This window comes from Neodiprion fabricii, chromosome 4, assembly GCF_021155785.1.
Source record: "Neodiprion fabricii isolate iyNeoFabr1 chromosome 4, iyNeoFabr1.1, whole genome shotgun sequence".
NCBI classification, from domain to species: domain Eukaryota; kingdom Metazoa; phylum Arthropoda; class Insecta; order Hymenoptera; family Diprionidae; genus Neodiprion; species Neodiprion fabricii.
The window spans coordinates 5047959-5070924 of record NC_060242.1 but is presented as its reverse complement, the minus strand read 5'-3'; the positions used below and the strand labels follow the sequence as shown (position 1 = coordinate 5070924).

The 22966-nt window shown below is 40.3% G+C and overlaps 6 protein-coding genes across 9 annotated transcripts; 4 read left to right on the top strand and 2 right to left on the bottom strand.

Moving 5' to 3' along the window:
• Nucleotides 1-684: 684 nt before the first annotated feature.
• LOC124180546 (alpha-amylase-like) lies at nucleotides 685-3961 on the top strand. Of its 3 annotated transcripts, none has more exons than XM_046566184.1 (6): nucleotides 730-950; nucleotides 1354-1668; nucleotides 1731-2164; nucleotides 2299-2674; nucleotides 2782-3270; nucleotides 3370-3961. In XM_046566184.1, the coding sequence occupies exons 2-6, from the start codon at nucleotides 1486-1488 to the stop codon at nucleotides 3379-3381; spliced, it is 1494 nt and encodes a 497-aa protein (XP_046422140.1). In that variant the 5' UTR covers nucleotides 730-950; nucleotides 1354-1485; the 3' UTR covers nucleotides 3382-3961. The 3 variants fall into 3 exon arrangements, with proteins under 3 accessions (XP_046422142.1, XP_046422140.1, XP_046422141.1); XM_046566185.1 differs by lacking the exon at nucleotides 730-950 and adding an exon at nucleotides 1162-1266; XM_046566186.1 differs by lacking the exon at nucleotides 3370-3961 and having other exon boundaries at nucleotides 685-950; nucleotides 1354-1656; nucleotides 2782-3291.
• Nucleotides 3962-4689: 728 nt separating this feature from the next.
• Nucleotides 4690-6683, top strand: LOC124180547 (alpha-amylase-like). The gene is made up of 5 exons (XM_046566187.1): nucleotides 4690-4888; nucleotides 4964-5397; nucleotides 5489-5864; nucleotides 5951-6439; nucleotides 6535-6683. Exons 1-5 carry the CDS (start codon nucleotides 4718-4720, stop codon nucleotides 6544-6546), a joined length of 1482 nt encoding a protein of 493 aa, XP_046422143.1. The 5' UTR covers nucleotides 4690-4717; the 3' UTR covers nucleotides 6547-6683.
• Nucleotides 6684-9189: 2506 nt separating this feature from the next.
• On the bottom strand, nucleotides 9190-10934 carry LOC124179761 (alpha-amylase 2-like). The gene is made up of 5 exons (XM_046564477.1): nucleotides 10848-10934; nucleotides 10344-10777; nucleotides 9859-10222; nucleotides 9265-9753; nucleotides 9190-9201 (listed from the first exon to the last, which is right to left on the bottom strand). Exons 1-5 carry the CDS (start codon nucleotides 10932-10934, stop codon nucleotides 9190-9192), a joined length of 1386 nt encoding a protein of 461 aa, XP_046420433.1.
• Nucleotides 10935-10940: 6 nt separating this feature from the next.
• Nucleotides 10941-14596, top strand: LOC124180544 (alpha-amylase 2-like). Its single transcript, XM_046566181.1, has 6 exons — nucleotides 10941-11035; nucleotides 12367-12556; nucleotides 12620-13053; nucleotides 13155-13518; nucleotides 13640-14128; nucleotides 14230-14596. Exons 1-6 carry the CDS (start codon nucleotides 10956-10958, stop codon nucleotides 14239-14241), a joined length of 1569 nt encoding a protein of 522 aa, XP_046422137.1. The 5' UTR covers nucleotides 10941-10955; the 3' UTR covers nucleotides 14242-14596.
• Nucleotides 14597-16514: 1918 nt separating this feature from the next.
• On the top strand, nucleotides 16515-20601 carry LOC124180545 (alpha-amylase A-like). Of its 2 annotated transcripts, XR_006870284.1 has the most exons (6): nucleotides 16515-16726; nucleotides 16790-17223; nucleotides 17340-17706; nucleotides 17832-18323; nucleotides 18427-18490; nucleotides 18644-20601. XR_006870284.1 is itself a non-coding variant. In XM_046566183.1 (5 exons), exons 1-5 carry the CDS (start codon nucleotides 16538-16540, stop codon nucleotides 18436-18438), a joined length of 1494 nt encoding a protein of 497 aa, XP_046422139.1. In that variant the 5' UTR covers nucleotides 16515-16537; the 3' UTR covers nucleotides 18439-20601. The 2 variants fall into 2 exon arrangements, 1 of the variants encoding a protein (XP_046422139.1); XM_046566183.1 differs by having other exon boundaries at nucleotides 18427-20601.
• On the bottom strand, nucleotides 20047-22616 carry LOC124180548 (probable Bax inhibitor 1). The gene is made up of 4 exons (XM_046566188.1): nucleotides 22353-22616; nucleotides 21341-21642; nucleotides 20927-21252; nucleotides 20047-20746 (listed from the first exon to the last, which is right to left on the bottom strand). Exons 1-4 carry the CDS (start codon nucleotides 22397-22399, stop codon nucleotides 20717-20719), a joined length of 705 nt encoding a protein of 234 aa, XP_046422144.1. The 5' UTR covers nucleotides 22400-22616; the 3' UTR covers nucleotides 20047-20716.
• Between the last annotated feature and the right edge of the window lie 350 nt (nucleotides 22617-22966).

Genomic DNA, 22966 nt, shown 5'->3' with positions numbered 1-22966 from the left:
GCAGTTAGGTAGTAACACGCTGGGCAGAAAAGTGAAAGTTAACGAGGTGACAAGAAATTGGCACTAGTTCTCAGAATTGCTTGATTTACTTGGCTTTTGTGTGCATTATAATTACGATATACTTATAGATAAAATTTGCCGCAGTGTGAACGTCTCGACGGCACGATTGTTTAAATGTTTCCTCCAACTGCGAAGATAATTTATATTTAACGTCAAAATTGTTGTGTATAATCACTGTGGTCGAGTGAAAATATACTCGTGTATATTGCTGCTATTTGGAATTTGCCAAATGGAATATCTCTATCTGAAGTTCGATCTCTATAATGTTGTGATATACTGTAGCCAAATCAGTCGAAATAAAGTTACGAATATATATCTAATATCATACAATCATACTTCTCGTACATATCACATTTGGGAAAATTTATTCCATCCTTCCAATTAAACAAGAAATATATATATCGGTGTGTGAATATACATATATATATGTTCACACACATACATATGGACAGTACATTTCCCATCTTTCGAAAAGTATCGTTGTCTATGTTTTGCATGACGTTACGTGCGACACAATTTTTCTTGTTTAATTTCATTCGTCAGAGAGTTATGGTAATTGCAGAGTAAATGAAATTCAATAGGGTTTCATCATATGTACTATACTATTTAACGCTTCCCGCGCTATGGTTAATTTTTGTTTATTATCTATAGATGGAGCAACTGATGATACGGTCGGCACAGATTGTATAGCCTGTATTCGCAGCCCTACTTACAACGCACGAAATAAGAATAGTTCACTTCAAAGAGCTGAAATCTAATCTTCGTGTCTACGCGTTAACTTATATCGTTGGAAAGTCGAGTGAAAATCGCCTTCGGCGAAACTTGTTTTGACGGTCGACGTCGACTTGCCATAACATGATAATTATACTAACTAGAGATAACGTCAGCAGGTAAGATGAAAAAACACTTCACAGATCGATTGGAGAATTAATGTTGATACAAATATTCGGAATACGATCGAACGAGTGTGTTTACTTTTGTACACTCACGAGAATCCTGAGAAGGATGGTTGCCATTTTGCGGAAAAAACATTTTCCGATATTCTTAGAATGCGAAAAGCACGTTTTAGATTACAGAAACGTTCAGTCTGTTCAATTTTAGTGATGCTATAATACTTTTTCAAGAATACGTTATTGTATTTCACTTCGGCTGCTATGCATTGGAATACTCACAGAGGCACACACTAGCTAGTAGTGAAAATTTATGGTACGCTACTGCCCTCTGATTATACATGAAGAACACGATTACTTACGATTTATCATTGGCACTGACCCCTACTTTTGATTATTTCAGGGTCAGATAATTGAGAAGATATCACGCCGTAGTTACGACTGAATTAAAAACCTAGAATTGTCAACGAGTTGGAAATAACGTCAAGTAAAATATAAGTACCAAGTTTCTTCGTTCTGTAATTCGGTTATCGCAATGCAGTTGAGCCTGACGTTACTGTCTCTGGCCGCATTTGCGGTTGCAACTAAAAATCCTCATTTCTCAAACGGTCGCGATGTCATCGTGCATCTCTTCGAGTGGAAGTGGAGCGATATTGCCGATGAATGCGAAAGATTCCTCGCACTGAAAGGATACGGAGGTGTCCAGGTTGGATTTCTGGAACCGAACGGTTTGCCATAAATGCGTTGCGAACAACACCAAAGAAACTTTTCGTTTCACAGGTCTCGCCCCCGAACGAAAACTTGGTAATAAAAAACAGGCCTTGGTGGGAACGCTACCAGCCGGTTTCTTATAAGCTGGTTACCAGATCCGGTGACGAAGCAGCTTTTAGGAACATGGTGACACGCTGCAACAACGCGGGTGTCAGGATCTATGTTGATGCCGTCATCAACCACATGTCCTCGATTGCAGAGGATGGGTCATATGGCACGGCTGGATCCCAGGTCTTCTACTCTAATCAATCGTGGCCCGCGGTTCCCTACAATTCGGCCGACTTCCATGCGGACTGCGTCGTCACGAACTACAATGATGCTGCTAACGTCCGGAACTGCAAATTAGTTGGCCTTGCGGATCTCAACCACGCAACAGAATGGGTCCGCGAAAAGATCGTGGAGTACATGAACCACCTGATAGATATTGGCGTAGCTGGTTTCCGGTAAGCTTCTGAACTCTTGCAGTTATTCTGGCATGCAGTTTCTTAACACACAAGAACTACACATTTCATTATCGACCCACGATGCCGACCACGAGTCATCTATCAAGGTCATTACTTTCTTTTTTTACGAACAGTATCGACGCGGCAAAGCACATGTGGCCGAGAGATTTGGAAATCATCGTCAACCGCCTTAAGAATCTCAATACAGACCAGGGCTTCGGGCCGAATAGTCGCCCCTTCATCTATCAGGAGGTCATTTATCTGGGACATGAAGCGACCAATGTGTCGGAGTACACAGGCATTGGTAGAATTACTGAATTCAAGTATGGTTTGGAACTGGATCGCTGCTTCAGAGGAAACAACGCTCTTAAGTGGCTGACCAGCTGGGGTGAAGCTTGGGGTCTCCTCACATCCAGTGATGCTCTAGTGTTCATCGACAATCATGACAACCAGCGTGGTCACGGTGGTGGTGGAAGTATTCTCACGCACAAAACTTCCAAACCGTACAAGGTGAGCTTTCAAATATCACAGAGCTGACGGGACAGACAGGAATTTGTAGTCCTGAAATGCATTCAAAGACTCTGATCTACCAGTTACGTTCGTTAATTTGATTACAGATGGCAACTGCCTTTATGTTAGCCCACCCTTACGGAATCACCAGAATCATGAGCTCGTTTGCGTTCGACAACAGTGACGCCGGTCCACCCGCCGACTCCAATGGCAACATAACCTCACCGATGATCAATTCTGATGATACCTGCGGAAACGGATGGGTCTGCGAGCACCGTTGGCGACAGATCTACAACATGGTTGGATTCCGTAATGCGGTCAAGGGTACTGGAGTAAAGAACTGGTGGGACAATAACAACAATCAAATTGCATTTTCTCGCGGAAGTGCCGGTTTCGTTGCATTCAATTTGGACAGGCAGGACTTGAAGCAGACCCTCCAGACTGGCCTTCCGGCTGGTACCTATTGTGACGTAATATCCGGTAGCTTGAAGGACGGTAGATGTACAGGAAAAATTATAACCGTGAACAGCGACGGTACCGCTTACATCGAGATATTGAACTCTGAGGAAGACGGTGTACTCGCTATCCATGTAAATGTGAGTAAAATCGACGTGTGATGGTTAAAAAATTCTCCGTTCTCATGTAACAACTTTCGCAGTCTTCAAACTCATAACTTCTCCTTTTGTTTGTTTTAGGCGAAACTGTAGCAAACTCAATTCGATGCCAATCACGATTGTCAATATCCGGCAGAAAAGTTCAATTCGAACAGACCGAAATAATGATATCATACAAAGTTTCCATCCGGTATCGAAAACTAAGGACCTATATTTTCTGTATCAATTCCTCAGTTTCGTGACTTATAAATTAATTGTTCATTCATTCACCCGATTCACGACGATTGCAAAACATTTTTTTTTTTTTTGCGAGTAAAAACTCGGTCAAAGTTTCGCCACAAACATGTTGTGAACTATACGAAATTTTTATGTCGAAAGGAAGAACATAGTTAGTGCCGTTATTTTATCGTACTATCGTGCACGGTTTTGCAGAGCCAATTTTTCTTAACAATGAACAAACAAGAAAGACCTTGATCATTATTATCATTGCAATTCCATCAGATACGTTAGTTGTTTTCCGAGTCCTAGACAATATCCGATAAAAATGTGACTGATCTAGCCACGGCTGTATAAATATGTGACCAGTTGCAGTACGTTAATGAATTTTATTATCTCTTGAGAGAAACACTCCGAGTTTTGATGTAACCACTATTAAAATACCATGATTATATTATATGATTATAATTCCTACCTTGAAAGAAACGGGTCCTTTGAACCCAACAAATATTTTTTTGCAGTGGCGAATGCATTTTATTACTTGAACTGAATTTATCTCAACGAGTCTTTCGTTACTCTAAAAATATCTGTACTGTGTAGTTGATTTTGTGCGATTTTTTGTTACCTCATTAAGAAAATATTCGAACAAAAAACTCTACTCTGAAAATAAATGTTTTGTTGGACGAAGATTTTCTTTCCTCAGTACTTTTTCGGTTAGCTTTACCGGGTCAAGTTGATAAAATCAAGCTTCCAAAAAAGCGACTTCCGCACAACTTGTGACTGACGTTAAATTTTCAATACACTACTGACTGAAGATTACCTGAGCTGATAAGAGAGCAAAACTGCTATAAAGATTGACCAGCAGAATCACGTTAAGTGAACAGAGTGTGTTGACATTAGTTTCCAGCAGAACAATTTAGGGACATCTTGCAGGATGACATGAAAAATATGAATTTCTTTCCAGAATCATCTTTTATTGTTAGTGTGCGATGGTCGATGATAGAATCACGTAACGCTGCGAATTCTAAAATAGAATCGATCAATTTCGATCAATCAGTGTCTCTTCGCATTTGATTTTCGTGGGGTCAAGATTTCAATTGAGATATGTCACAAATGACGGATGAAAATAACACAGGATTATTGACGTACCGATTAGATTTCGGTAAAATATAAATTCACCAACCACTTCAATCCAGAACACAAAGTATTGACCATGCTGCTCGGTGTGACGCTGCTAGCTCTCGCCGCGGTTGCGACCGCCACCAAGGATCCCCATTACTGGGACAACCGTGATGGTATGGTACATCTTTTCGAGTGGAAGTGGAGCGATATTGCAGATGAATGTGAAAGATTCCTTGGGCCAAAAGGATACGGCGGTGTTCAGGTAACATTTCCGGAACCGAACGGTCAGCCATAACTGCGTTGCGAGGAGCTCCAAAGAGACCTTTTATTTTTACAGATTTCGCCCCCGAATGAAAACCTGATAATCAGCAACAGGCCATGGTGGGAGCGCTACCAGCCCGTTTCTTACAAGCTGGTGACCAGATCTGGCGACGAAGCTGCTCTCAGGGACATGGTAACGCGCTGCAACAACGTCGGTGTAAGGATCTACGCCGACGCCATCATCAATCACATGTCCGCGTCGGCACCGCTTCCAGCATACGGAACTGGCGGATCATCGGCTTATCACGGTGACAGATGGTGGCCCGAGGTCCCCTACGGTTGGAACGACTTCAATTCAGTCTGCTCCATATCAAGCTACCAAAACGCCATTGAGGTACGAAACTGCGAGCTGAGCGGTCTCCCGGATCTCAACCAGGGAACAGACTGGGTTCGCGACAAGATTGTCGAGTACATGAACAACCTTATTGACATCGGTGTTGCTGGCTTCCGGTAAGCTACAACCAACCTCTACATTCGTTGCATTCAGTTTCTCTACAAAGGAAGAGAGAAAAAGCTCAATTTCTTATCACTTTACCAACAGTATCGACGCAGCTAAGCACATGTGGCCCGGGGATTTGGAGATCATCTTCAACCGGTTGAACAATCTCAACACGAATCATGGCTTCCCAGCGAACAGTCGCCCCTTCATATATTCAGAGGTCATTGATCAGGGAGGCGAAGCAATTACAGCATCGGAATATGTACACCTTGGAACAGTTACCGAATTCAAGCATGGTTTGGAGCTGGGTAACGCCTTTCAGGGAAACAACGCTCTTAGGTGGCTGACCAACTGGGGTGAAGCTTGGGGTCTCCTGACATCCAGTGATGCTCTGGTGTTCATCGACAACCATGACAACCAGCGTGGTCACGGTGGTGGTGGAAGTATCCTCACCCACAAGAATTCTAAGCCGTACAAGGTGAGCTAACGGGTCGTAGGAAACATCTACCGACACCTAAAAAAGATCGAACGTGTAATGAAAGTTTTTAATTAACTTGATTACAGATGGCGACTGCCTTCATGTTGGCCCACCCCTATGGTATTGCTCAAATCATGAGCTCCTTCGATTTCACGGACAGTGAAGCTGGTCCGCCAGCCGACTGGAATGGAAACATCCTTTCCCCTACCATTAATTCCGACGATTCGTGTGGAAATGGGTGGATCTGCGAGCACCGTTGGCGCCAGATCTACAACATGGTTGGATTCCGTAATGCCGTTAAGGGAACTGGAATCAACGACTGGTGGGACAACAGCAGCAACCAGATTGCTTTCTGTCGTGGTGGAGCCGGATTCGTCGCTTTCAACCTGGACAGCTGGAACTTCCAGCAGACCCTCCAGACTTGCCTTTCCGCTGGTACCTACTGTGACGTCATATCCGGCAACTTAATCAACGGTAGCTGCACAGGAAAGAGCGTAACCGTTAATAATGACGGTACAGCGTATATCGAGATCTTGACCTCTGAGGAAGACGGTGTTCTCGCTATTCATCAGAACGTAAGTCGAACCGGCCCCTAATTGTCACGTTATTCCATTGCACAGATTAGGCTCCTTTTTTACATGCTTATACTTTTTATTTATACGTTTTTCAGGCAAAGCTGTAATTCCTCTGCAGATGATGGACATCGCGATTGAAGAGATAACAATTGACGATATCGTCGTTTCAATTTTTTTTTAACTGGTTGTATTATTCTTGTTTTTTTAATGAGCATTTTTTCCCAGTAAATTTTTCACAGTTTCATATTCAATTTTTTTTTACCTAATTATCACGTTATCAGATCTATCCTGACAATAAATCCTATACAAGTTCAAACTTTGATCTCGACTATAGCATAGATCGAAACGTAAAACATGTACCTGTACCTATATATTTTTGAGCGTGTTAAAACTCCCTTGGCTTCAGTGTCATGAAAAACGACTGTGGAAAATTAAACATTCCGCGTTATCCTCCATCCAGATTCTCCAAGATGCTAATTCGCTGAAATATCAGAGTAAATATAATATCATACTCTGTACTAATAGATATATATATATATATATATATATGTAAAATTCTTTGTACTCGTATATATGCTTGTAAGGATTTAACTTAAGATCTATATGACGGATTTTGATGAAACTTTTTTAAATTGTTCCTTATTATTGCAGAAGTGCTATAGACTATGCTATATTTAATTTTTTATATGAAATTTTGAGTTAATAATTAATTAAAGTTTTATGCGTTCTCTAATACTCGAGCTATCGCTGAGACCTACCGTTGCCCCACCCCTCCGATCGCTCGAAGTGGGGGTAACGTTATGGAGGGGGGGAGTATAAGTGGGAGAAGCGGAGCTAGATCTGCAAAGCTGCCGCTCGCAAATCGGCGAGAACGGGCATCCTATGCGGATCTCTAGAAGCGTCCGTAAGCTACGTCATCGGTTTTAGGCAGGGGAGGGTGTGGGGATGGTATAGAAATTTTTTCTTTTTTTTTCTCTTTTCCTAGCACTAAATTAAAAAGTTTTGAATTTCGAACGACAAATCGAATTTCAAATTCAAACAAACGCGTTACCGAGAAAACTGTTTGACGTTATTATCGATAGCAATGCTTTCTGTTAATTGATTCAAGTTAAAAAAAATGTTATTGAAGCTTGGAATACGTTGTTTTGAAAAAGAAGAACAGCAAATGAATTAAACAAATGGTTATTGAGATACAAATTCCCAAAATTCGCTCACTTTTTCCGCCGACTTTTCATCCATACCCCCTTACACGGATTTGGAAAAACTTCGTCTAGCGATCGCAGCAATCTAACACAGCTAAAATCTGATAGTCGCATTTCAGTCGAAACTATAAATTCGAGTTTCTAAAAAATCAATTAGTTTTCACTGACGTCTAGGAGTAAATCTAGAATTTTGTTGGATTTAGAGGAACAAAAACCAAGATTTTTCAAATCTGAACTTAATGTCATTTTAGGGATGTTATACCATAGTTTAATCGACATTCTGATTAACACTAATTGATTCAATAATTTTTTCTTTTTCCTTTCTCATGGAATACTTTATTTTGAAGGGGAATCAATCACGGAAATGATGAAAAAACAATTATCTAAATTTATTTCAATAAATCAGCACGCTTGAAGTAACGGTGACTGGATTTAAAGTTTATAATGGACACTTTCAGGCTGAGGATCTCTCATTCATTGTTCTCATTATTTCCAGTTTGTGACCATTCTTGCACAATCAGCCGGATCCGCAGAGCCAACACCGGGTCCAAATTGTTTGACAACGACTAGTGAGGTAAGCGCCAAGTTTATTAATTATAAAGATCCACTTTCATTTTGTGTATAAATTGAACGTATTTAATATTCTCAAGACGAAAATTTTTATCTTTGATCTGCGGTAAATTTCACTTAGAAGTTCACCTCAAATTCAGCCTTGAATTATGCCAGCAAACAAATTCATTTATCAATGATGTATCTCATATGTTGCTAGTTGATTATAGTTTCAAATAAATATCGATGCACTCCACCTTCTGATAGTACAATTTTCGAGTTTGTGTTCAAAAACTTACCTTACTATCGCTAAATTATGCCTGTATGTACTTATCTTATCTTAATTATAGATATAAGCCCCAATCTTTCAATTAGCGCCGCAAGGAATGATTTCGATCTACACGTTAACAGTTATTGTTTATATCACGAAATTGCGTGGCTTTGAAGAATGGCTTGGCGCTGGTAGAAGAAATTGACGCAAAGACGCGTGCCACGGGCTTATTCATAACTGATCGCAAATAATCAGTCACCTCATTATCGACCACTTGTTTCCTCTGTCGATAACAATAAAGAAGCGAAGCAAGCTGATATAGACCCACTTAGGGTGATACATAATCTTTCATTAATCAACCTTTGCTCCTCGCATGGATTCCTGGAAAAGCTTCAAATTTCACAAAGAAACTATGTACGTATAAAATGGGTATTCTATTTACAACAGATTATACAAATTAATTTTCATATAAAAATTTGAACAATTAATATTCATCGAAAATGACGACAGCGCAAGACAGCTGTGAGGGGTGACTTATTACGATATAGACATAAACAATGGACATAAGCTGCTTGTCGTCAGAGGAAGTGGTTCAGGATAAACAGTAAACAAGTTTTTCGTACAATTGGAAGTACGTGATGCGTTAAGACGTCATAATTTTTCATGATACACCGACGATATAAATCCTTCACCGACACACTGTGCAGTGATCTGAGTTATCAACGTCTTTACAGCTTTGCCTGAAAAAATGGAAATGAAAGTTAGAATCGTGAAAACTGTAAACATAGCGCGTCTTCACTCACGTTCTGATGAATAGCAAGTACACCATCCTCCTCGGTAGTCAATATCTCGATGTAAGCGGTACCGTCGCTGCCTACGGTTACGGACTTTCCTGTACAGCTACCGTCCACCAAGCTGCCGGATATGACGTCACAGTAGGTACCAGCGGAAAGGCAAGTCTGGAGGGTCTGTTGGAGGTCCCAGGAGTCCAAATTAAATGCAATGAATCCGGCGCCACCACGGCAGAAGGAAATTTGGTTGCTGCTGTTGTCCCACCAGTCATTGACACTGGTTCCATTTACAGCATTTCGGAATGCAACCATGTTGTAGATCTGGCGCCAACGATGCTCGCAGACCCATCCGTTTCCACATGTGTCATCGGAATTAATGATGGGTGAAACGATGTTGCCGTCGGAGTCGGCGGGTGGACCGTCGTCACTGTCGTCAAATGAAAAGGAGCTCATAATTCGGGGGGTGCCGAAAGGATGAGCCAGCATGAAGGCGACCGCCATCTAACATAACATTAACAATCAAGGTTTCATATTAGGTTCTAAATTTATTACATCCATACACATTGTAAGCAGCGAAAGCTTGGTCTTGGAACTTTGCCAGCAGACCTTATACGCCTTTGAGCTCTTGTATGTGAGCACATCGTCAGAACGCTGGGTATCGTGATTGTCGATGAACACGAAAGCATCATCGGAGGATATGAGACCCCAGTCTTCACCCCAATTGGTTAACCATCTGAGATCGTTGTTTCCTTTGAAGCAATTACTCAACTCTGAACCGTACTTAAATTCGGTAACTTTGCCAAGGTCCACATACTCCGATGCCGAAATTGCTTCACCGCCGTAATCGATAACCTCCTGGAAGATAAATGGTCGACTATCTGCGTCGAAGCCTTGATCTGTATTCAGATCATCCAGACTGTTGTAAATGACTTCCAAATCCTCTGGCCACATATGCTTAGCTGCATCAATACTATCAATGAAAGGAAATTTCGATCAATAAATCGTGGAGTGAACAGTTGCTCAGCAGCTCAGCTCGTCCAGTATGTTAAGAAAGGTCAAGATATGCTGCCAGTTATATTTTTCGTCCTCACCGGAAGCCAGCTACACCAATTTCTATCAGGTTATTCATGTACTCCACAATCTTTTCGCGGACCCATTCCGTTGCTTGATTGAGATCCGCAAGACCAACCAATTCACAGTTCCGGACGTTAGCGGCATCTTGATAGCTCGTGATTTCACAGGCCGAATTGAAGTCGACCGAAGTGTAGGGAACCCCAGGCCATGACCTCTCCGAATAGAAAGCCTGAGAGCCAGCAGTGCCATATGTCCCATCGTCTGCCGTTGATGACATGTGGTTAATGATGGCGTCGACGTAGATCCTGACGCCCACGTTGTTGCATCGTGTCACCATGTCCCTGAATGCATCCTCGTCACCAGATCTGGTTACCAATTTGTAAGAAACTGGCTGGTAGCGCTCCCACCAAGGTCTGGTATCAATTATGATATTTTCATTCGGGGGTGAGACCTGTGAAAAAAATAGAACTGAGTGTCGACTCCTGATTCAGCACCGGCTGTTTGTCAGATCAATTACTAACCTGGACACCTCCGTAACCCTTCGGCCCAAGAAACCTTTCGCATTCATCAGCAATGTCACTCCATTTCCATTCAAAAAGGTGCACCATGCCATTGTGATCATCCCAGTAATGGGGCCCTGTGGTAGCAGCCACAACGGTGGCCAGGCACAGCAACGTAATGCCGAGCAGCATTTTGGACATTGTATAAGGTGATTGAAACGATTCAATTTATATTCCTCTATAATCTTATCGGTGAACCACTAATCTAATGTCATTTTCACTTTTCTGTCATGGTATATCTTGTCATCAATCCTGACAGCTATTCATTATCTCTGATCGATTCCTTCGAATAATCAATTGGAAGCTATCAATTCTATCGGTTACTGATTCAAGAAAATAGACCAATCTCTCGGTAAAATATCTGTTCGAACCTTAACCGCACTCTGTTGCGTTCATGAATGTTTGTTCTGGTCCTTACCTCAATAACATAGATACGAATAGTGGGATATAATTGTGACCTATGCAAGGTCATTCTAAAAAAAAAAAAGTGAAACTGCGTGATAAAGTACGATCGAATTCAAGAAATTGTACGCTGTGTTTCGAACTCTAATGCAGTAATTGAAATACTGAACAACTGGTAATGAGAATTTTCACTTCTTTTCACAATGCACACAGCAAAAGATCATGGAAATATGTGACTGATTGCAACGCTACTGAACTTAATTCTTATTGTTTCATTACATAATTTCAATTTCATTTATCGAAGTTATATGAGGTTTTCATATCAATACTACAGACTGTTAGTTCGATTCATAGGCAGATATAACAGAGTCATGATAATAATACCATGATTTTGTATTTCCAACCCTGCCCGAAGATTATGACAATTGCTACAATTATCATGGACCATGACACTGGGATCATAGCTGGAATCTACTTACCGCAATAAGCTTACAAATTCCAAAGATTAAAGGGAACCTTCATGGGCATGTAAGGCGGAGTAAAATCAGACCGTGGAAATGACGAGCGGTGTGTACATTTCGCGCGACCGTTAACCCACTATGTGACAGTAGCTTTGGATTTCAATGGTGAAACAATTATCGATAAAATCAACAAATATTCATATATTATTCGAAGATAATGATCATTTTTACACACATTTGAGTTCTCAATGGTCAGGACTGATGATAATATGATGATGTCAAGAAATAATATGAATCTCTCGTTATATACAATCAGTTAAAGTTACTGATATATGTGCGTACGGTGAACAAAATTTGTGCGTGTGCAGTATGCCAGCATCATTTGTAGTAGATCGTCAGTGCCTGTATTTGAAATGTACATGCTTGAGATTTGAATCGTGAATCAATTACCTATAGAAACTGATGATATTTACCGATATATATTTGATTTCTGTAATATCTGGATCAACGATAAGACGAATAAGCCACCACAATAATATGAAAATAATATTGTATAGAATTGAACGATTAGATTGCATTAGAATATAAATAAGAAAGATTCTGAAATCTGGGTACAGAATGCTCAAGATGTTGCTGAGTGTGACGTTACTGACACTCGTCGCGATTGCGACCGCTGACACTGGTGTCAAGGATCCCCATTACTGGGATAACCACGATGTCATGGTGCACCTCTTCGAGTGGAAATGGAGCGACATTGCAGATGAATGTGAAAACTTCCTCGCCCCGCAAGGATACGGAGGTGTCCAGGTAAGCAATTGCGACGAGAATGATCCGCCGTGAACGAACATTACACTTTTTTTCTTTTCACAGGTCTCGCCTCCGAATGAAAATCTGATAATTTCCGACCGGCCTTGGTGGGAACGTTACCAGCCAGTTTCCTACATACTGACGACTAGATCTGGCACTGAGGACGAATTCAAGGACATGGTAGAACGTTGCAACACTGTTGGCGTCAGAATTTACGTGGATGCAGTCTTCAACCACATGTCCTCAGTGGCAGACGATGGCTCCTACGGAACTGCTGGATCTCAGGCTTACTATTCCTCACTATCATGGCCTGGAGTTCCCTACACATCGGACAACTTCCATACTTCATGTTCCATCTCGAGCTACCTGGATGCCTATCAGGTGCGAAACTGCTATTTGGAGGGTCTTGCGGATCTTGACCAGTCGCAAGATTATGTCCGCGCTGAGATCGTGGAGTACATGAACAAACTGATTGAGATGGGCGTAGCTGGCTTCCGGTAAGACATATTATAACATCCGGTATTCTTTTTCAGTCTCTTAACATAGTAGAAGAACATCCATTATTAATGAGTTTGTTTACTTCTATCTTCATGGACAGTATCGACGCAGCTAAGCACATGTGGCCCGCTGATTTGGAGGTCATTTACGACAGCCTGGAGACTCTTAATATCTACCAAGGCTTCGATTCATACACTAGCCCGTTCATTTTCCAAGAGGTCATCGATCACGGAGGCGAAGCGATTTCCGCATCGGAGTACACGGACCTTGGCAGAGTTACCGAATTCAAGTATGGTACGGAGCTGAGTAATTGCTTCCAGGGAAACAACGATCTCAGGTGGTTGACGAACTGGGGTGAAGACTGGGACCTTATGTCATCCGATGATGCTTTCGTGTTCGTCGACAACCATGACACTCAGCGCGGCGGAAGTGTCCTCACCTACAAGAGCTCCAAGGCATACAAGGTGAGCCTTGAAACATTAATTATAAGTTCACGGGGTCACGTCAAATCATCTGCTGCTTACCATGCTCATGGAAATAAAAAGTCGAGAAGGTATCGAACGATAATTGTCATTGGTACTTCAGATGGCGGTCGCTTTTATGTTGGCCCACACTTACGGTACTCCCCGAGTCATGAGCTCCTTCTCGTTCACCGACGATGATGCCGGACCACCCGCCGACTCTGATGGCAGCATCAGCTCTCCCATATTCTATTCTGACAACAGTTGTGGAAACGGATGGGTCTGTGAGCATCGCTGGCGCCAGATCTACAACATGGTTGGGTTCCGAAATGCCGTAAAGGGAACCACCATCAATGACTGGTGGGACAACAGCAGCAACCAAATTTCCTTCTGCCGTGGTGGCGCCGGATTCATTGCATTTAATTTGGACTCCTGGGACCTCCAACAGACCCTCCAGACTTGCCTTTCCGCTGGTACCTACTGTGACGTCATATCCGGCAGCTTGGTGGACGGTAGCTGTACAGGAAAGTCCGTAACCGTAGGCAGCGACGGTACCGCTTACATCGAGATATTGACTACCGAGGAGGATGGTGTACTTGCTATTCATCAGAACGTGAGTGAAACTGCTCTGAGCATGCCAGAATGTTTGGTTCGAAATGCAGCATCATTTTTGTGATTCTCGCATTTCTGATTCTTTTCTTTCATCTGTTTCAGGCAAAGCTGTAATGATGACATTAAATTTGGCCACATCATCTTCAATTAATGAGCAACGCTAATCAGAAGACTACATTTTATTATTCTTTTATAATCCAGAGGCTTTTTTGCAATAAAGAATCACAAAAAAATATATATATATAAAAATGGAACCGAGTAAACTAGTAGCTACATGACGAAACTCCTTATATCAAAATGTATGTTTATACAATATTCACAGAGATGCCCATGAAAATAGTTGAAATGTCCGTAAACGTACCTGGTAAATTGAAAAATAATATAATGATGATGGTTACTGATCCATCCCCTTCCTTGTCCGGCGTAAGCCAGAAAGTGGCTTCTGGCGATATACCTTGTCGAGTATGGCAGTAGTAGGCGGCAAGTATTATTATTATTATTATTATTATTATTATTATTACTATATCCAAATGAATATTACTTGCCAAATATAATTACAGCTTCATATTGTCCCAAACCAATCAGGCGTACGATTTTAATTTACACCATGTTCCACTTCTGCCCCATGCAGTATGTGTGAAATCGTGGTGATTTTTTCTCAAAACGTGTAGCTTTGTTTCACGTAGTATTCAAAAATTTTCTTCGATAATGAAAGGTCCCAAAAGATAGAGAAAAGAAGCGAATAAATTATTTCACTCAATTAATCATACGTAGCGTGAATCAGAATGACTAGCAATGGGAAAATATGGTCACAGATAATACTCCTCAAACAACACCAGATTCAGATTCCGAAATATAATACTTAAAATTAATTATAACAATAATATTTCAGAATGCTAGCTTTGTTCGTCAGTATGCTCATAGTCAGCGAAGTTGATGTTGCTATTTACGGGTCAAATTTTCCATCTAAAAGCTGAAGTATGGAACTAATTTCGACAAAATCAACTCAGATTGATGTACGAAAAACAAGTGTTTTCGTTGCGTGAACATCAATTATTTTAGCGGCGCACTAATTCTAATGATTAGGTTTCGATACATAAGATGCAAAACGTCTCATCAAGCTGTACTCATCAACTGTTAATTTCTGCTACACAAAATAATCAAAATTTCTAAAGACAAAATATTCAAAACAATAATATGGAAACAATTTTTTTTATTAAAATACTTTAATATTCAAAAATGAATTATAAATTATGCTTTTGTATACTTATAATAAAACTACACCTTAGAGGATATAAGCGTTCCCTCTTAATTATCAGTTCGTTCGGGAACCAGAAGATGGCACTATTATTTAATGTTGGTAACACCACTATTATCTCTCCGACGAAAAACCATCAGACCTGTAGTTTCAAATTGTTCACTAGTTGGTAGCAAGCACTTAGATAGTTAACCTGATAAATATTAACTGTTGACATTAAAAATAAGTTTTGTTAGTACTTTTGTCTGGATTTAATAATTAATATTATTCAACGATTTTTTCATGTCAAGGAAAGTATGTCTAAATGTAATAATTCGATGTGTTGCATTTGTTCAAAATTCATTTAAAAAATGTCGCGCACTTTGGAGTCACAATTGCACGGGTAAAGATAGTCGAAAACTTCTTAGCATCTTCATCGGATTGTATATGTTTTGAAGGGCCCCATATTTTTTTTATGAATTTTGAACAAATGCAACACTTCGAATTATTACTTTTAGACGTATATATACGTTGATTCGCATGAAAAAATCGTTAAATAATATTAATTATTAAATCAAGACAAAAGTACGAAGAAAACTTATTTTTAATGTCAACGGTTAACATTTATTAGATTAACTATCTAACTGCTTGCTACCAACTAGTGAAAAAATTTGAAACTAAAAGTCTGATGGTTTTTTGGCCGGAGATAAAATAGTGGTGTTATCCACATTTCTGATTTTCAGTTGTTTTCGATTTATCCTAAAACCGAAGTAGATTAAGATCTGAAACTTGTAAGATCAGCGTACCTTATTAGTACCAACATACCCTCAAATGATGATCCAGATATCCTTCTGGGGCCGATTCACTATGCTTATCGTCCTATGGTCTTTATGTACGTGCAAGATGCCAACATCATGTGCAGTAGGCTCTTAGTGACTGTAATGGAAATGTACCAACTTGAGATTTGAACCGCGAATCAATAACCGATAGAATCAATACATTTTCGTGTATTGCGTAAATAGACTGATCATATTCACCGATATATATTTGATTTCCGTAGTATCTGGATCAACGATAAGAAGAATACCCCAATATGAAAATAATATTGTATTTAATTAGTCGATTAGATTGTAGAAGAATATAAGTAGAAAGATTCTGAAATCTGGGTACAGAATGCTCAAGATGTTGCTGGGTGTGACGTTACTGACCCTCGTCGCGATTGCGACCGCAGACTCCGGGACCAAGGATCCCCATTACTGGGACAACCACGATGTCATGGTGCATCTCTTCGAGTGGAAATGGAGCGATATTGCAGATGAATGTGAAAACTTCCTTGCCCCGCAAGGATACGGAGGTGTCCAGGTAAGCAATTGCGAGGAGAACGATCGGCCGTGAACGAACAGTAAACTTTTTTTCTTCTTACAGGTCTCACCTCCGAATGAAAATCTGATAATTTCCGACAGGCCATGGTACGAACGCTACCAGCCAGTTTCTTACATACTGACGACTAGATCTGGCACTGAGGATGAATTCAAGGATATGGTAGAACGTTGCAACACTGTTGGCGTCAGAATTTACGTGGATGCAGTCTTCAACCAGATGTCCGCATTGGCAGACGATGGCTCTTATGGTACTGCCGGATCTCAGGCTTACTACTCGATAAGGTCATGGCCCGGAGTCCCCTACACTTCGGACGACTTTCACTCGTCCTGCTCCATCACGGACTACACAGATGCTACTAACGTCCGAGACTGCTGGCTGGATGGTCTAGCGGATCTTGACCAATCGACTGAAGATGTCCGCGAAAAGGTCGCGGCATACTTAAACGGACTCATCGAGATGGGCGTAGCTGGATTCCGGTGGGTGTTTAAAATATAACTACCGGTGTCATTTAGTAAAATATCTCTGTTTATCGAGCAATTACTGATGTCACGAGTTATTCAGCGAACTTCTTTTTGTCTCTCTTCACCCGCAGTATCGACGCAGCTAAGCACATGTGGCCCGAAGACTTGGAGAACATTTACGACCGCCTGGAGACTCTTGATATCTACCAGGGCTTTGCCTCAAGTCTTAGCCCGTTCCTCTACCAGGAGGTCATTGAATCCAGCGGCGAAGCAATTACCGCATCGGAGTACACAGACCTTGGAAGAGTCACCGAATTCGCTCATGGTTCGCAGCTGAGTAACTGTTTCATGGGAAACAACGACCTCAGGTGGTTGATCAACTGGGGTGAAGACTGGGGTCTTATGTCATCCGACGATGCCCTAGTGTTCATCGACAACCATGACACCCAGCGCAGTGACAGCTCAATCCTCACGTACAAGGATGCGAAGGCGTACAAGGTGAGCTTCCAAACATCACTTTAATAAGTTTTACGAGGTCACGTCAAATCTCACGCTGTTCTCAATGTACATTGTGATAAAAGGTTCCGGAACATTTGGAACGTTAATTGTCAACGTTATTACAGATGGCGGTCGCGTTCATGTTGGCTCATCCCTATGGTACTGTGCCCCGAGTAATGAGCTCCTTTTCGTTCACCGACAGTGACGCTGGTCCACCCGCAGACACCGATGGCAGCATCCTCTCTCCCATATTCTATTCCGACAACAGCTGCGGAAACGGATGGGTCTGCGAGCATCGTTGGCGACAGATCTACAACATGGTTGCATTCCGTAATGCTGTAAAGGGGACCGAACTCTACGAGTGGTGGGATAATGAAAGCAATCAAATTTCCTTCTGCCGCGGTAGCGCCGGATTCGTCGCATTCAATCTGGACACCTGGGACCTCCAACAGACCCTTCAGACCTGCCTTTCCGCTGGTACCTACTGTGACGTCATATCCGGCAGCTTGGTGGACGGTAGCTGTACAGGAAAGTCCGTAACCGTAGGCAGCGACGGTACCGCTTATATCGAGCTATTGACCACTGAGGAAGACGGTGTACTTGCTCTTCATGTTAACGTAAGTAAAATTGCTTCGACCATACCAGAATATTCGATTTTAAATGTTGCACCATTATTTAGCCATCCTCAAATTCGTAATACTTTGTTTTTATCTGTTTTAGGCCAAGCTGTAGTGGCGTTAATTTCACTCTGATTATCTCCAATAATGGCACAACTGTTTCAAATGTAAAAATTACATTTTTGATCTAAAATTGGAGAGACTTCTTGTTGAATATATGTTGATTATGTTATAGTTTTACGTATTTTTGCAATCATCATATGAGGTACTATATAAGTACACCGTGCACTACGTACATTCATTTGTTTTTTGTATTTGAGTGAAGACTTAGCAAGCAGAGTGATTGACGCTTTCCAATTCGCATCAGGTTCAAAAGTTGTACATGTATACACTGGATCTTTCTACAAAATAATTATCAGCATTCACGACCTACCTGTCGTTTTTTTTTGTCACAAAAAATCCAAACAAATAATAAGAAACCATATATATATATATATATAGACTAGTAGCTATATCGAGGAACTATATTACTCAATATCTATAAGGATATCTACGAACAACATCGAAACGTTTGTTAGACGTCTAGCATATCAAAAAATGATGACATATAAATATTATACCGAAAAAATATAACTGTAGCTAGTTATCACTATAATATGTCTATAATTTACGAACTACACCAAAATACTTCAATTGGAGATATTTATTCTCAAATTGCTGTAGGTATATCTCGAATTACGCCGCAAATTATTGTTTATCGTTTCCAAAGTCTTTGACAATTAATTGATCATAATGAACAATGATAGAATTCTTTTTTATTTCGAGTTAATAATTATTTCTCTTAAATCTGCGTAGCGTTCCCCTGTCAAAACGAAGTAGAGGTTCAAGTATTAAGACATTAAAATATTATTACGGACTTTTACAGCCGTAAGTAATGTGAAAAAATTTTCATTGCAAATAATCCAATCAATTTTTCACTGCGAGAAAAATGTATTTGTAGTCATTTAACCCCGGGGTGGATTACCGTAGTACAAATACCTTTGAATATCAGAGTCTTGAGTAGTCTGAACTGAATCTATAACATGTAAATTGTGGATATTATGTAATAATAATCCAGGTATATATATAGCGAAAAAGATTTGCAACGAATACGTTCACATTATATTCGCTTTGGCACGAGTATATTAATTAGATCGCATTTTTTGCCAAGATTCCATTTGCACGCCGTTGCGAAATGTTCCGAGATATTTGAGTATGCAAAATCGGGGTGAGTCAGGAATAAGGTAGTGGCACACGTCATGTCGAACTGACGTAGTAGCACCGATCAATTCTTAGTACCCTGCCACGCGACTATGTCGCATTATTAACAATTAATGGCACATATAACGAGATCGTTTGTGTAGACTATTAGAAACATCGCAGCTCAAGTCATCAATTGAGATAAGATATGCATACGCAATGCTAATACATAGGAATTACGTATACTAAAGTTTCTTCGAGAATAATATTATTGTCTACTTAATTACAGGTCAAATATAAAACTTTTCCCTTTATTCATCCACAAAAAATTGTCTTCGATTAATTGAATGGGAATTTAATACAGTGAAACACGAAACAACATATACGTCGATTTTATTAATTATCTAAAAATAAACACGAGAAAGGTAATGTGAAGAAAAAAAAACTATGAATAACACAATAAGATATATTAAATAACAGCAAATTTAAGATAGCATGAAATCACCGTGTGTATTACCCCTGAATTTCACCAATTTTATAAATTACCGTTATCCTTATTGTACTATACAATCAATTAGTAAGAATCAAATTTCACTTCCTGATATGGCTCGTCACAAACCACGAGGCACAGCGCCAGTCCGCAAGCAGGTTTTAGAACGCTCGAACAATCAACGAACAACTACCCAAACAACAGGTATTTGATAAGATCGATTATAAAAAGAAGTTATAAACGTATTCAATTGTGGGCGAGCCACGTCAGGAGTGCAAAATTTTATCCATAGTTACAGCAAGTTATATATATAGTAAATATAAGTATATATATATAGTATGTTCTCTTGTATGAAATAACATAAGTGTATTTATTTATATTTATATACACACAAGGTGTCACAGTTTGTGAACTCACAATTTTTCAATACTCTTTAGCATGAAGCCGAATGAGATCCATTATTTTACATATAAAGTTATGGACTCTCTATGGGAAATTTTGTAACCACAACAAGTTTTAGAATATTTTCAGTGAAAGTTGTTGAAATGTCGAGACAGCCAAAAACTGGAGCACCTTGTATATGCATGGGACAGGATAGATGAAGACCTTTATTTTATGGATTTACTGAATGCGTTGAAGCTCCTTCCGACCGTCATCGTCGGTTTTAGTCTTTACGTTTGCGATTTTGTTGCTCCTGAAAAATAATTTTATGAATGAAAAAAAAAGTGAATTTGTCACATTCAGCCACTTCTGCTTCTATAAGCCTGAAAGCCACGTAATCGCAAAAAGTTGCCACTTACAGCTCATTTATTGATCAACGAGCTAAACTTGAATAATTAATAAATTCACGCAGTTTACTTGTGTTGGCACATACCTTTTGGGTAAGAATAATGAGAAGCCGACGGAAAACGCCAATAAAGTCAATGAAGAGATCCAGAGAGTGAGCGATAAAGTCCTTGCTGCCCATGCGACGCTTCTCAATGATAAGTTGTGTGTCGTACAGGACAAATCCTGACATTACAAATAGGCCCAAGTATAAATGGATTTGGTGGACAACGGGCGAGCGTAAGAAGAGATTAGCCAATGAAATGAGTAGTATAGCATTCAACATTGTCATCAGAGTTCCACCAAAGTATAACCAGCGGCCTCGTTCAGCTAGGATTGCTGAGATGCTGAATGAGACAAACATCACCGTAGTGCCTGTAAAACCGAAAAAAAAATATCAGGAGTCAAATAGATAAAATAAGAAGACCATGTCTAGTGACTGTTATTCACAATCGAGACGTACCTACTAACGCAGTGACTATGATGCTGGGATCGACAAAGATGACCGCCTCCAAAAGCGGGCCCATTCCCAGTCCAGAAAGGAATGCGAATCCAAGGAGATAACCAAGACGCAGTTTCTGGTTTTTATCATTATCTGGTGTTGATATCAGGGCAAAAAGGAGTCCAAGAGCTCCAAGTGTCGTCAACAATCCGGCTTCCAGAATACCGGTGTACATGTGAATGTACGCACCAACAGCCGCCGACACCGTGGAAAGTGACAGGCAACCATAGACATTTTTCAAGTGTTGTCTGACCGGTGCTTCCCTAAGAAAAAAAATAAAGTTGTTGCTAATTAAATTGTGTAATATGTAAATTAAACGTATTAAGTCATTCAATGACTGGCAGTAATTTGCTTCGGTGACAAGGTCATGAGAAAAACTTGACAAGTGTGAAATACAAACCGTTACGTTACGCATGATGAAATATTTCATTAGATTAAGGTTGAATGTTTGGTAGGATTACTATTTATACATTGTACGGTCTGTCTTTAAAAAACCTAAAGATTGGATGAAGTATCGTCAGTGTCGTGTATGCAAGGTCAGAATTAGCTGGGTAAGCTCAGCTACGTGATAAACTCGGTTCATATACTTTTAAAAAGTCACACCTGATAAAACCCTGAGTATGAATAAGGCAATGATGACCATTATTGTTATTTAAAAAGATATGACGACGATCACGTAGCGCGGTTATCAAGCCCTGTTGGATTGGGTCACTTTCTAGTCATACAACGATTGCCATTAGTCAACAGCCCGATGATGAAAAAAATGTCAAAGAAAGAAAACTGTTATGTCACGAAACATTGTGATTAGCGTGATATTTTAACGAAAAGCGATGAGTAGAATATTGGAATGTGAATATCCCAGAGCTGAGATACGAAGTTGCAACTATCGTTAATGTACTGTACAAAAACCGATGTAAACTAATATTCGTAGTAAGGTAATTGGAACGAATAATGGGGGCTTGAATGTACTCACAATTTGTTATTGAAAGAATGCACGAATGACTGTAACGTAGGCGCCATGATTTTACTTCCTTGCTATTCCAGGTAGCACAGTATTATGCTCGGCTTAACTCGTATTGCTTATAATTTTATACAGATCCAGAATAATCTTGAATCGTGGAAGGTTCTTTTCGGGACACGTCAGACTTTACGTTAATTTCTTGCGAACTTCTGATTGGCCGTTACAAGTTTACCAAAACAACAAGGTAGGGCCGATGCGGCGTCGTTAGAGTGACCGAGATATCGGATAGTCATCGACTGTGACGTGGGTGCAGCCATAATGTTACTGCGACGTCTCGCTCATCGTGACGCGCACGCGCCTGGTTATACCACGTGATCGAGTAACTTAAAACGGGTAGGTCTCTAATAAAAAAAAAATTGAATAAAAGAATTATTTTAAAGTACAATAGTTCGTAATTACGATGCTCAATGATCTTCTACCACTGAAGATAATTCTACGAACATACAGGAAGGACCACATCAGATACTGAACCCCAGCAAGGAAAAAAACTGCTTTTGCAAACTTCAGAGAAAATTAGCTTCATTATTATAGCGTCCGTATTCAGTAACTGATGAAAACCTTCTACG

Bases quoted from the DNA above. Each gene is read 5' to 3' on its own strand.
- LOC124180546 (XM_046566184.1), top strand. From the start codon at position 1,486: ATGCAGTTGAGCCTGACGTTACTGTCTCTGGCCGCATTTGCGGTTGCA. The intron at 2,165-2,298 runs GTAAGCTTCTGA...TTTTACGAACAG, and splicing joins ATTGGCGTAGCTGGTTTCCG to TATCGACGCGGCAAAGCACA. The intron at 2,675-2,781 runs GTGAGCTTTCAA...ATTTGATTACAG, and splicing joins AAACTTCCAAACCGTACAAG to ATGGCAACTGCCTTTATGTT.
- LOC124180547 (XM_046566187.1), top strand. From the start codon at position 4,718: ATGCTGCTCGGTGTGACGCTGCTAGCTCTCGCCGCGGTTGCGACCGCC. The intron at 4,889-4,963 runs GTAACATTTCCG...TTATTTTTACAG, and splicing joins AAGGATACGGCGGTGTTCAG to ATTTCGCCCCCGAATGAAAA. The intron at 5,865-5,950 runs GTGAGCTAACGG...ACTTGATTACAG, and splicing joins AGAATTCTAAGCCGTACAAG to ATGGCGACTGCCTTCATGTT.
- LOC124179761 (XM_046564477.1), bottom strand. From the start codon at position 10,934: ATGGTGCACCTTTTTGAATGGAAATGGAGTGACATTGCTGATGAATGC. The intron at 10,223-10,343 runs GTGAGGACGAAA...TTTCATTGATAG, and splicing joins ATTGGTGTAGCTGGCTTCCG to TATTGATGCAGCTAAGCATA. The intron at 9,754-9,858 runs GTCTGCTGGCAA...ATGTTATGTTAG, and splicing joins AGAGCTCAAAGGCGTATAAG to ATGGCGGTCGCCTTCATGCT.
- LOC124180544 (XM_046566181.1), top strand. From the start codon at position 10,956: ATGGGGCCCTGTGGTAGCAGCCACAACGGTGGCCAGGCACAGCAACGT. The intron at 11,036-12,366 runs GTGATTGAAACG...ATCTGGGTACAG, and splicing joins CATTTTGGACATTGTATAAG to AATGCTCAAGATGTTGCTGA. The intron at 12,557-12,619 runs GTAAGCAATTGC...TTCTTTTCACAG, and splicing joins AAGGATACGGAGGTGTCCAG to GTCTCGCCTCCGAATGAAAA.
- LOC124180545 (XM_046566183.1), top strand. From the start codon at position 16,538: ATGCTCAAGATGTTGCTGGGTGTGACGTTACTGACCCTCGTCGCGATT. The intron at 16,727-16,789 runs GTAAGCAATTGC...TTCTTCTTACAG, and splicing joins AAGGATACGGAGGTGTCCAG to GTCTCACCTCCGAATGAAAA. The intron at 17,224-17,339 runs GTGGGTGTTTAA...CTTCACCCGCAG, and splicing joins ATGGGCGTAGCTGGATTCCG to TATCGACGCAGCTAAGCACA.
- LOC124180548 (XM_046566188.1), bottom strand. From the start codon at position 22,399: ATGGCGCCTACGTTACAGTCATTCGTGCATTCTTTCAATAACAAATT. The intron at 21,253-21,340 runs GTACGTCTCGAT...TCGGTTTTACAG, and splicing joins CATAGTCACTGCGTTAGTAG to GCACTACGGTGATGTTTGTC. The intron at 20,747-20,926 runs GTATGTGCCAAC...ATTATTTTTCAG, and splicing joins TCATTATTCTTACCCAAAAG to GAGCAACAAAATCGCAAACG.